Source organism: Medicago truncatula, chromosome 1 (genome assembly GCF_003473485.1).
Source record: "Medicago truncatula cultivar Jemalong A17 chromosome 1, MtrunA17r5.0-ANR, whole genome shotgun sequence".
Classification (NCBI taxonomy): Eukaryota; Viridiplantae; Streptophyta; class Magnoliopsida; order Fabales; family Fabaceae; genus Medicago; species Medicago truncatula.
Genome location: NC_053042.1, coordinates 35558326 through 35572268, shown reverse-complemented (window position 1 = coordinate 35572268; position 13943 = coordinate 35558326). Strand labels below are relative to the sequence as shown.

At 31.9% G+C, this 13943-nt stretch overlaps 1 protein-coding gene across 1 annotated transcript; it reads left to right on the top strand.

Moving 5' to 3' along the window:
• Positions 1 to 9435: 9435 nt before the first annotated feature.
• LOC112420472 (protein indeterminate-domain 12) lies at positions 9436 to 13503 on the top strand. The gene is made up of 3 exons (XM_024780095.2): positions 9436 to 9774; positions 10047 to 10446; positions 12550 to 13503. The coding sequence occupies exons 1-3, from the start codon at positions 9627 to 9629 to the stop codon at positions 13340 to 13342; spliced, it is 1341 nt and encodes a 446-aa protein (XP_024635863.1). The 5' UTR covers positions 9436 to 9626; the 3' UTR covers positions 13343 to 13503.
• Positions 13504 to 13943: the final 440 nt, after the last annotated feature.

Here is a 13943-nt window from a genome sequence, read left to right as displayed (position 1 = left end):
TGAATTAAAGTGATTTTTATTGTGTATGTGGTTTAGTGTTTGGGTTAAAGTTTACTCCGTATGAAGTTTTAGTGATAATGTAAAATTCATAAATTATGTGGTTCAAGAGTCTGAAAAATTTGTAATTTATAGAAAAGTGCATAGCATGCATATCATTGTATTTGATGGATCTTTAAGTGTTAAATGGGGTGATTATCATTATTTCAATGGTTTTCTATGTGTCAAATGGGACGATTATTATTATTTCAATGGATTTATAAGTGTCAAATGGGGCGATTATTATTATATGCCATGGGACGATTCAATGTAAAAAAAAAAAAAAAAATCTTCAGAATACCCCCTAATAGGCCATACAAAAACGAATTATTATTATTTTTTTCATAAATTTTGGTTTTTGTATGGTCTATTAGGGGGGTTTTCTGAAGAAAAAAAAATTATTTTACAGGGGGTAAATAATTTTTTTTTATAGGGGCTAAACCTGAACATGACCTATATTACAGGAGGTAAAACACCATTAACCCTATTTAAAAAGTGTGGATCCTGCTTAAGAATAAGGTACTTAATTATTTTAGACCTTGTTCTTTTAAGACCCCAAAATAAATTGTCCCCAATGAGAATGCCTAATAGGTACCAAGTCTTCAAAATTTGAGACACCCTTGAGATAGTCTCACATAACCATTAAAAATTAGGTGACAATTTAATTGAGGTACAAAATTTGTATAATTTAAAGTATGGTATAACTAAAATTGCGAGATTAAAAAATATAGCTAACAAAATGTATGCAATACCTAATTTAATTAGCAATGTCGATATTATTATGTTGGACATCTTTATCTGAGTTAGAACCTGAAATCTCGTAGCTCGTAGCTGTATTTGTGAGTTTTCCAAGTGTTTGCCATTCACCTAAAAGATATCAAAATTAGAATTAAAGCCTTGAAAAATATCAATAAAGATTCAACACTTCATTTTGTTTATCTCTCTTCCTGTGAAGCCCTGATACTTCAAAATGGATAATGTATCGTATCCCTTGTGTATCATGCACCGATATCTGCCCGATACTTCCCGATACGTATCGGGAGAGTATCCAAATATTAAATTTTATTTTTTAAGAAAATAATTTTCCGATACGCACGGATACTTGTGTTTTTTTTATATTATTTTGATTTATGTGCTTTTTTTTTGTAAAAAATAAGAATAAAAACATTATATTACTAATATATATACATTTCCTTTATCTTTCTTTGGTGCCAGTACGACCCACACCATACCACAGAAACAATTTCATCTTCCCCTTTTTAAAAAATTAGGTTTTCAACTTTTTCTTCCAAAATGGTCGCCTTCCACTTTGGATATAGTGCTTCTTTTTTGGATCGATATAGTATAGCATTAACAATTTTCCTTTTGGATATAGTATAGCATTGATATAACACTTATGGTGCTCTTTTTGGTATATTTTGCGTATGTAATTGACTAATCACCACTCTCTTAATCGTCAATATTATTTATATTTATGTTAATGTGCTACGAGTCTAGTTTCTTGTGTTTACTAATATATTTGCATATTAAAAAAAAGATTATAATTATATTATACATTTAATTATATATATTTTTTTATTAACGTATCTCAGGCGTATCGTATCTTGATTTTTGAAATTTTTCCGTATCAACGTATCGGTGCAATATCGTATCTCGTATCCAGGCTTCACAGCTCTCTTCTTATCACATCGTTAAACTATTATATTTAGGGAAATGTTAACTAGTGTTTCGGGGCACTAGTTAAGGGCTTTAAATGGTAACCTATCATGAAAATATGTGTAATCATTGCATCGGAAATTAAAATATTTGACTTTTTTATAAAATAATTTCTTTTTTGAAATCCTTAAAGAGTTCTCCGGAGACACTCGTTAACAAGACCCTTATATTTATCACTTCATTATCTTTTTCTTTGATTTCCTCTTTATTTTATGGTGTACACAAAACATATTTTTTTATAAAATAAGGTGATATTTTTAGGAAAGTTGATACGTATAGTGTTTTAAAAATAAGGAGAGATATAGAAGTTTTGATATGGGATGATGATGATGCGAGCCGAGAATCTAGCAATAGAAGAACCCGTGAATGATGTCTGGCCCGCATGGCATGGAGATCAACTATTACTTCTTTCTCTCTTTCATTTCCACTCATCATCAGTATCTCTGTGCATGCAGAATATCACAGAACTTAGCTAGAACACCAAGAATCGTTAAAACACTATTATGAGATTGTAATCATAATGTTAATGTCATATAGTACTCCATAACAAAAACAGAATGGAGCAGTAGTATCTATCTATTAACCCAATCCACTGAGGAATTAAGATCCATATACATGCTCTCATCATTGTCTAAAAATGTCATATTATTTGGAAGCGTGCACTAGTCATAAAGTTAATTTTCACTTGAATATTATTACTACATGATACTCAATGGCATGCATGTCCATATTTGACCAAGCTAAGTGTGCCTTTATCTAGGAATGTGTGTGGTTTTATTTTTGGCTTAATATTACGTCCCGCAATAAATGACCTATTTGAAAATGTGCAATTTTAACCTGGCTTAATTTGACCATATTTTTCTACTAATATACAAAGATAAATAATATCATATAAGATGTCGTTAGATTTGTCTCGATGAGTATTTTCAAAATATCAATTTTTCATAATTTTTTATAATATATTATTCAAGATATTTAAGCTCAAAATTATGCATTGGTATGCGTAATAGGGTCAACTGTGTCATTTATTATGGGACGGAGGGAGTAGTTTTGGTCCCATAAGTATTAGAAAGTTGTGATTTTGATCCCTTAACAAAATAAAATATAATTCAACCATTTAACTATTGTCCATTTTGCAGTTTTGGCCCCCAATGCCAATTTTGACAAAGTCAATGCCGATGTGGACGTCACGTGTGTAATTTTTTTTATTTTTTTAATTAAAAAAATATTGTAAAAAATAAATAAAAAAATAAACAAATTACACACGTGACGTTCACGCCAGCATTGACTTTATCAAAATTGACATGGAGGCCAAAACTGCAAAAGGGGCAAATACTTAGGGGGTTGAATTGAATTTTATTTTGTTAAGGACCAAAATCGCAACTTTCTAATACTTATGGGGCCAAAGCTGCTATTAAACCTTTATTTTTCAAATACTAACACCTAGACTTTTCCTTCTTAATTTTTTCTTCTAAGGAAAATAAATCTGTGTTAGGCACCTGATTCCGAGTTTTCTATATAAAACCATGAAAGTTAGGCGCCCACTTCTCAACTAAGAAATCTTTGTCTCTATATATAACTCTCATTTAATTAAACTAATTAGTTAATTTGGTTAATTTTGTTGTTCATAAATATCATCTTCGAAGTTTCTTTTTTCTGCAAGAGAAGAGGCTTCATCTAACCTTTCTTCTTCTTCGTCATTCATTGTGGAAGGGTTGTTTAGAGTCATTTTTTATTGAGAATCATACATATGTATTGTTTTTCTTTCCTTTTAATCAAAATAAATGTGAACATTCACTTCAATTTTTTTTAGTTTTTGTGATTTCATAATCCGAGTGTGGTGTTGTTTAATTTCCCATCTAAATGCGACATAGTTTGACTTTCCCGTCTTGTTGCGGTAATCTTTTCGTTTAGATTGACATATCAACTTTGATTCATTTACAGATCATGAAGCATTGTTATTCCATCCACTTTAATTTTGTCAATTTTGTAGATATTTTGTTGTTTTATGCCATTAACTTGGATGTTGTAAATTTGTTCGCAGATACATCATTTTTCAATTTCAACGACATGAAATTTGTGTTATTTTCGATGTAATTCACTGATTTGAATTAATGAAATATCTTCTATTTTACCTAATTTACTACTACATGTGTCTCAAAATTACAAATCACTTTTCCAATATCTCACATTAAAAACTAGTTACTTTGTTAAAAATAAAATTTTAGTTTAATTTATATGGAAAAGAAAAATGATGACTAACTTTACCAAATTTTTCTTTATTATGGTATGAAAAGGATAAATTAAAAAATTAGAGAAAGAGAGAAATAAATAGTAAAATCTATAATTGTTGGATTGAAGCTTAACAACATGCACTACTTGCTATTAAAAGAATTTAGAGAAGAAGATTTGGACAAACTTATTATTGATATATATGAGTGAATGAATTGATTACAACAAGGTGTCACCACACCTTTCAAAGGTGAGATTGCAATTGACAAACTCGGTTGCTTGTGAAACAAGTAAACCAGCAAAAACTAACTCACTCCTAACCTCTACAATGAACTTGTAATCTACACAACAAGTAACAACTAACTACCTCTAACAAGTTTGAATTACATCGAATACTCCTTTTTAATTCAAACTATTGAAATTTACAACTCTCAATTCTCTTCTTAACTTTAAAAATTGGTCTTGACTGCTTGAGTAAACAAATATGCTTGTTACTCCTGTGAAACCTTGTTTTGAACTTCTCGTTATTTCCATGACATATGAGATTTTTATCTAGGTGTTGTGAGTTCGGATCAAAACTCACACCAATATTTTGATGTGTGGAGCAAAAATAGCAGCAACCAAAACCAAAGCGATTAAACAAGCACAAACAATCAAACAAGATAAAAGTAAAAGGAGAAGAACACAATGATATTTGTTTACTTGATTCAGTCCAAATTGATCTGATTTGGAAGAGAGACCGACTATGTTCCACTAATCATGGGAGTAATTTTACACAAAGAGATACAAAAGATTACAACAAATTAGTCTTAAATCAATTAGATCTCTAAGAGAAAACCCTAATTTCTACCATTTTTCCAAATATCTTCATGTGACCAAGAGACTCAATGATTTATCGCACTCAAGATGTTTGAATGGTGTTTCCAAACCCTAGAATTTACCTCCAAAAGTCCTCAACCTTTAGCCTATTGATTTCCTAATGGTTCCCTCTTTTGTTCTCTTTAGGTTTGCCTTTTTTCCACTAACAGAAACCATATACTCGTGCTACCTATTTTTAAGATTCATCCAACACTTAAAACTTGACGACCAATAAAACACAAAATCTCGCGCATCCGTGTCGCGATCCTTCTCCCCACATCATGACATAGACAATAGCTTGACATTCTGCAACCCTACAAGTATCCGCATCATTGGACCTTTCCCCACATCGCAAGATAGGCAAAATTCATTTAATTATTACCACTCTTTATTTCATTTTAAATGTGATATTTGCAACAAAGAATTGTCTCGTAATAAATGTTATTTTTAATGTTTAATATAATATTGCTTGTTTTTTCAATCGCATCATCTAATTGATATTGTATGTAAGTATCTTTCGATTGCCATTTTTTATAAGCTAGAAATTCATTTAATAGATTAATAATTAATGTGAGAAACCATTTAAAAAGTTTATAAATATTTATGTAACAAAAATTTACTATTAATTATGTAAAAGTGATAAAGTCTTGCATTAGGTGTGTACGTGTATATTTCAGATACAAAGGTTTATTTTTTTATGGGTCCTATTTCAGACACGCCTATGGTTTATGGAATGGTCTGCATGGCTGCTACTACAGTATAGTAGCCCACGCATAACCCCTAAAGTAAACGATTGCCATGTTGATACTCATAAAGACAATGTTGACCTTTAAGTCAATACTAGTGTTAACAACAACCATTGACTGATTACTAAAATTGGGATGGCTAAAATGGACAATTTGTGCAATATCTATCCGTGGCTTTAGTGTTGGGTTTGGAATAAAGAGTAAAAAAAGAGGAAAAAGAAGAAAACTTTGCAAATTCTCCTTTGTGGGGTTTGGTTGAGAACTTTAAATCTTTTAGGTTAATAGACCTTTACCCCCTGTAATATAGGTTATTTTTGGTTTTGTCCCCTGTAAAAAAAAAATTTGGATTCGATCCTTGTAAAATTTTTTTGTTTTGGAAAACCCCCCTAAACCAGCTGACTGTGCATTTTTGCTGATGTGGCATGCGTCACCTTTTCTGGATGACGTGGCGCGCTGATGGTATAATTTTTTTGATGGGGTACACGTGGGCATTAATGATTTTTTTAAAAAAAATTCTTAAAAAAACTAAAAAATGAAATAAATTCTAGAAAAATAAAAATATTAATAAAAATGATTAAAAAAACGAAAACAATTATGGAAAAATCATAAATGCCACGTGTACCCCATAAAAAAAATAAAAATAAAAATAATTATACAGTCAGAGCGCCACGTCATCCAAAAAAGGTGACACATCATGTCACATCAGTAAAAATGCACAGTCAGCTGGTCTAGGGCGGTTTTCCAAAACAAACAAAAATTTACAAGGACCGAAATCAAATTTTTTTTTACAGGGGATAAAACCAAAAGTGACCTATATTACATGGGGGTAAAGGCCTATTAACCCAATCTTTTATTTTTACTCAAGGTTGAAATATTTCTCTACATTGTATACATATAACACTTGAATGAGACTGTAAAGATTCTTTTTCAGTTTAATTAGAGGTTTTAATTTCGAATTAAACTCCGGTGATGCAAATATATTAAATTTTGTAAAGGAAATTTGCTATTCATTGTGGTTTTATCCGTCTCGAGAGATTAATCTCTAACTTTAGACATATAGTAAGGGAGGAAAATATTTAATTGGATACAAGGGTTTGAACACTAAGTTTGAGCACACATACATAATTAAAAAAATGGTCATGTTAACCGGTGACATCAGAGCACAAGTTAGCAGCTAAAAATGGAAAGAAAAACAAAGTCAACATTAAAAACAATACTCTTACAAGTTTCAAAAAGTAAAATACAGAATTTTCGAAAAAACATTTTCTTTTATAATTCCTTAACTAGTGTCCCGGCCTCGGAGGCACTAGTTAACATTTCCCTTAAAAAAATGTAGAGAGAAAATAATTAAATAATATTTCTTTTTTAAATAATTAAATGAAATATACTTTTGTGTGTCGATGTCTAAGTGATGTGTCTAAAAGCTAGTGTCCAAGGAAGTCTTTCACTAGTAAGGGATACCCTATTAAAAAAATTATTATTATTATTTTTCAAACATTAAAAAATAATATTGGTTGCATATAGATGAGAATAATAACGCTAAAAGATAGACTAATAGGGTGGCAGGAAATCTTCAAGAATATAATGAAAAACAATTATGAGATATATTATATTCCACGAACCAAATAATAAGCTTGAGGAAAGTATATATAGATATATATATATATACTGATCGAGAGAACATGCTATATTCATGACTTACAAATTATTGTCTTTATCATCGAAAAGATGCAAGACCATGATAAATTTAGGATAAATACATGTTAAATAATCTTTTATTCCTATAGAGATGTTAAATTTTCTTATATAACTGTCATCGTGAGCTTAGCTCAATTGATAGGGATATTGAATAATATGTATGTAGGGGTTGGGGCCGGACATCCCACTTCTTCACATTAATTGACAAAAAAAAAAAATCCTTAAGTAACCAAAAAAATATTAAATTTCCTTATAGGATAAATTACCTTATACACATATCAAATTTCGTTTTGCATGGTTTTAGTTATTTTTAAATTTAATTTGTTTAATTATTATTAAATTTTTAAATGACTTTTTGCATATATGTTTAAAACTTTATAAAAATTTCTTTCGCAAAAAATTAAAAAAATTTAGCATGAAATGAAGTAAATTTGAATAAAACTCATTAATATGATTTATGGCTGCAACGTTGTATAATCTTCAACATTATATTGCTCTCAACACTACCAATAATTAGTATCAGGAGCATTGGTTTGATGCCATAAAACTCAATAGTGATTTATGGTTGCAACATTGTATGATCTTCTCCATCATAAAAGAAGGATGGCATATTGTGAAAATGTTGCTTCGAAAAGTTAACAAGAAAACTTGTGGTAATTAAGCGTGTCCATTGTGGCTCATTTCTCTTCTCTAAGAGCCTACATAATAGGGATGGCAATGGGTACCCAACAGGTAGGGTACTATAGTACCCATCTCCATACCCGCGTTTGTAAAAAATACCCGTACCCGGACCCGTACCCTCGTGGGCAACAACTTTAGTGCCCTTCCCCATACCCTATGGGCACCTAAGTGCCCATACCCGCACCCGTTACCCGCATTTTAACTATGAAAAGACAACAAAAAACCCACAATTGAAATAAAACTATGATCCAAAAAATTTCAAATCAACTCATAAAATAATATGAATCATAGTATTTAACCAAATAAAAAATAATATGTATCGTAGTATTTTGCGGGTACCCATCGGACTTGGATCCAATTGTCATCCCTTTAGAAGTATAAGATTCAAGAAATAGTTACATGGAAGGAGAAGAGATGGATAACAAAAAAGCAACGAAATGCAGGCAGGCGGAAGAGATTCAACGCACCAGAAAGCTAGGTTTAGGTTACCATAATAAGCAATTTTTAAGTTTAGGTTTAAGCTTAAATAGTCAGGTAAATTAATTAATTAATATATAAATTATTTATTATATTATATAAATATATATGTGCGGGTTGCGGGGATGGGTAGTATAGTGCCCATACCCGTGTCCGTACGTACCCTTTTAAGTTTGTGGGTAATTATCCGGACCCATGTCCATACCCATGAAAGCGGGGATTTACCCTACCCATTGCAGATAATTTTTGCGGATACCCATTAAATCTGAGTCTAATTGCCATCCCTACTACATAATACACACTTTATAGACTACATACACTTACAATATCTAGTTCTGCAAGTGCTATCAAGTTTGACATAGAAAAATTTAATTGAATAATCAATTTTAACTTGTAGAAAATTCAAATCAATGACTTAATGATTTGTTAATACAATCAAGATTACACATGATGCAGAATGAAAACATTATCAATGTCTCTATATCATTAATTTATGAGCGGCATGAAAAATGATATGTTATTTCTAACCGATTATGATTAGTATTTAGCGAATGTATCAAACCGTTCAAGTAATAATGTATCAAATCGTTTATTAATGCCACGTGTACCTTATAAAAAAAATAAAAAATAAAAAAATTATACAGTCAGTGCGCCACGTCATCCAAAAAAGGTGACGCAGCATGTCACATCAGCAAAAATGCACAGTCAGCTGGTCTAGGGGGTTTTCCAAAACAAAATTTTTTTACAAGGACAGAATCCAAAAAAAAAAAATTACAGGGGGCAAAATCAAAAGTGACTTATATTACAGATGAGTAAAGGTCTATTAACCCTTTATTTTTTATTCTTTTTTACCTCAAAGTGAATGATGCCTTTCTCTATCTACATGTCACTCTGCCACCTGTTCACCATATAGCAAGGTTCTGTATAATGTAATTATTCTCTTTTTTTATTTTTTTTTAGGAAATAAATGTAAATATTCTTAGTTGCATTGTGTGTATCCAAGTCTCATTCTTGGCTCTCAAAAAGTAGCTATCAGGAGTAATAAATACACACATAGCCATATTTTGAATCAAACAAAAACAATAGAATATCGTATCTTTGCTACTACCTAGCTTTTTTCTCTTCTCTTTTTTCCTCTCCTCTTCAACTTGTAGTGCTGTTTTTCTTTCTTCAAAGCCAAATATGTTCCCTGCACTAATGTCCAATTCCACTTCTTTCTCAGAAGAAACAAATGTCTCTTCTGCTAGATTAAACCACTTAGTTTCAACCTTAAATTCCTCACAACAGCCTCAAAAGACCAAGAAAAAAAGAAGCCTCCCTGGTAACCCAGGTAACTAATAATTAGTTAATTGGATTTATATTTATAACATGTTAAATCGTGATTGCGGTTAAACTAACCGCAACCATCCTGTTGTAGAGACTTCAAAAAATTTTATATTGCGGCCGCACATAATTGCAGTTGCAGACCACAATTTAAAATCACATGTAACAACATATATTAGTATAATAGTAATAGTATATAGTATATTTTTTTTGGTTACAATAGTATATAGTATATGATTGACATGTTAATTAATTATGTAATTGATTCTCTTAATTCAGATCCTGATGCTGAAGTGATAGCTTTATCACCAAAGACACTATTAACAACAAATAGATTTGTGTGTGAGATCTGCAACAAGGGTTTTCAAAGAGATCAAAACCTACAGCTACATAGGAGAGGACATAACCTACCATGGAAGTTGAAGCAAAGGAACAACAAAGATGTTATTAAAAAGAGAGCTTATGTTTGTCCAGAGCCTTCATGTGTTCATCATAACCCTTCAAGGGCTCTTGGAGATCTTACAGGAATTAAGAAACATTATAGTAGAAAACATGGTGAGAAAAAATGGAAATGTGATAAGTGCTCAAAGATCTATGCTGTTCATTCTGATTGGAAAGCTCACTCTAAAACCTGTGGTACTCGAGAATATAAATGTGATTGTGGTACCCTTTTTTCCAGGTATAGTACTATACTGCTCATAGATATAAATTTCAAGTACACACATAATATTTTCATGTTAATTTCATATATCTATGTTTTATTAAATTAATCCATTTTTTCTTGTGTTTCCATTTTAGATCCATAATAATGTTATAAGTGTGAAACATACTTTAAAATTCCGGTCTGCAACTGCAATTCAACCGCAATATAAAAGTTTTAGAGATTTGTGTAACGGTTTGCAATTTTGGTCGCATTTGCCTTATTGTGCTGCACTATCAAAGTTCGCAGCACAACCAAAAATACGACCGTAATCGCACCCTAAAACTATCCTACGGAATTTTAATTTTAATTCCTTAAACAATGTCTTTAAAACAGTTGTTAACATGTCCGTTTTCATTACTATTCTTTTTATTAGTATGTTCTAATTACATAAGAATGGTATGCTAGATTTTTACCCTTGAATTTGTTTCATGGAAGGTTGCATGAAATTGTGGATACAGCTAATAAATAAGTGTCCAATTGCTAAAGAGACTATAATTAACTTTAGCTGTTTTCTGAATCCTAAAAAAGGCCAAATGAATGTGCGGCAGTTAACAACAAAAGAAAACACAATCCACACACCTTTTGTTTCTATCTACTATACTGTATTATCTGTGACTCAATAGCAATTTTGTTTGTTTTTTTTTAACATCATGATACATGCACATGCATGTCAGCATGAACAGCATGATGTATACTATTTTTACAACATCATGTGTAAAAAAATTAAATAAAATTTCCAATTTTATATGTGTCAGGGTGCTTAATGGTTTTCTAGACTTAATTGTACCCTCTCTTTCTACTATACACTCTTATGTTGATATGGAGTGGGTGCAGTCTCTAAGAAAATGATGGACATCTATTTCTGTCTACTGAAAAAGTAAAAAGAATATAATCAATATAGTTAGAAAATTTGTGATGATTTCTTACTTTTTCTCAATTTCATTTTTATTGAAAACTCCATAGTATTTTTCTCTCAACTTTTTTCATCATTGTGAAATCTGATAAATCTGCAACAAATCTGATATGCTAAGTTGCTTTCTTCTATAACTTCATGGCAATTGGATTCATTGATCTCAATTGCTTATCTTTGTGTCGTGCATGAGTTCTAGTTTCCCAAGACTTCCACCATCATAATAATTATAAGACTATAGTACCAATAATCCTTCAACATAATATTTTTATATAATTTTAATTTTTTGCATGCATAAAGCAAAAGGCTATCCACATCAATTGCATCATGCATATGATCATTTGACCCTGTAACATAATTTATGTCCCATTTGGTCCAAACCCATTGACACGTTAATCCGTGTACATTAGTCCCCTCTCCCTTTATCCCATGCATGATTTCCCTTACCTTTTTGCCAATGGGGCACATTCTACAAGAATTTCACAAGTCTTCTTTGGTTATGCAAATTTCACATTATGTACATATGCATGCATGATTCATTTCCATTCTCAAAATCAAATTCATTGACTCATTTTCTCTGAAAAAAAAGTTACAATAAAATATATAAAATTTAATTACCATGTTAAAATGCATAAATGAATTTGGTGTCTAGCTGTATTTTGAACAATCGATCTACAAACGTTCAATTAAGATTAGATAACTCAAATTATATGATTGAATAAATGCATGATAATTTCGATTTAGGGAATCATATCCTTAAAACACGTTCTTCCCTAGTAATTACATTTAGAATAAAACACATTAGCAATAAATAAACCTTTTTAGGGTCCTTCTACTAGTACATTTTAGAGAAGGGTTGAAAGCTAGACTTTTTAGGTTAATTTGGTATAGAGGTTAATTCAAAATTTTATTACTACTTAACAAATTTAATGTAATTGCAAACTTGCCATGACAACACAAATGAATGGCATCCCCTCAATAAAAACACAAATGACATGTTGGTTCATGAAGTCCACTATTGAATCAAGACCATATTAGTGGCCCTTTTTTATAAATGAATAATACAATGGTTATAAGTATTATATGCAAGAAAATATATAGTATTTTCTCATGCTCTTTTGTGAATTAATATAAATTTTCTTTTGTTTTAATTTGTGTGAAAACTGCAGGAAGGATAGCTTCATAACTCATAGAGCATTTTGTGATGCATTGGCTGAAGAAAGTGCAAGAATGTCTGCAAACCAATTAGCCATCACCACCACAAACACAAACCCATTAGTCCAATCTCTTTTCCTCTTCCCAAATCAACAACAAAGTTTCCAAAACCCACAAAGCCACATCACCTGGGACCCACCTCAACAAAACCCTAACCCTAGCAACCTTAATAATACTCTCCACCACAACATCAAGCCTGAATCTCCAAATTTTCACACCAACCTCTCTTCTCCTCCTCCTCTCCCATTTCTTCATCACACAAACCCTAAGAGCATAATGACATCATCACCCTTCCACGTCAGCACACAACAACCTTCTTCCACTGCTGCCATGTCACCACACCTCTCAGCAACTGCACTTCTCCAAAAAGCAGCAACCGTCGGTGCGGCCGCCATCACAGGAAGCCAACCAACAATGAGTCACCATCAAACCTCTCAGCTCAGCATTGGCCAGTTTGGATCAGTGACTCAGCTAGACTCAGTTGATCACTACATTAACAACATGAGAGGCTGTCTCACCGGAAAGAACGACGATGGTCTCACTAGGGACTTTCTTGGCCTTACCAACGGTGGAGGAAATGGTGGTGACTCCTTGGATGTAAAGGATATGCTAACATTCACGGGGGGTGTAGAATACCACCAACACCAACCTCATCAAAACATGATGATGCTCAAGTCACAGTCACAACAAGCAGGTTTTGGTTTTCTTGGGACAACAACTGTTCCTGAGTCGTGGGGGAACTGTTAGACACCAAAATTACCATGGGTATATTTGGCCATTCAATTCATCTTTAGCATTGTTTCTCTTATATACCTTCTTGTCATGGATCATGGAGTACTGTTTTTGTTTTTATTTAGACAAAAATGTCATCAAGTACTTGTATTTTAAATTTTACCCCGTTTCAATTTCATGTATATCTCATTTTCAGTTTCATGAATTTTAAATTTTATGTACCTTTCTTGACATGGAGTACTGTTTTTGTTTTCATACGTAGCACTGTTCCTTCCTTATATGTTGTCGTTTTCTATTTTTGGTCTATACATACATTTAATATGCTTAGTCAATTTACACTCTCATGCTCACGCTCATGTTAGGTGTTTGACTTTGAGGGACCCATAGTCTTTCATACATCGAAGTAGAACCGTACTACTCGTGGGCTCTCGCCCAAATCCGCCCCGACTTTGACGGAAAATCCGAAACTATTGGATTTGAGTCTGGGTTTAAGTTTTCTATGGTTTCAAAAGACGAAGACGGAGTGGATAATGAGAACACTTTTTGTTTTGGACATGAGGTAGGTATCGAGAACATTGATACTCACTCGAGAACATTGATACTCACCCGCTTGTAA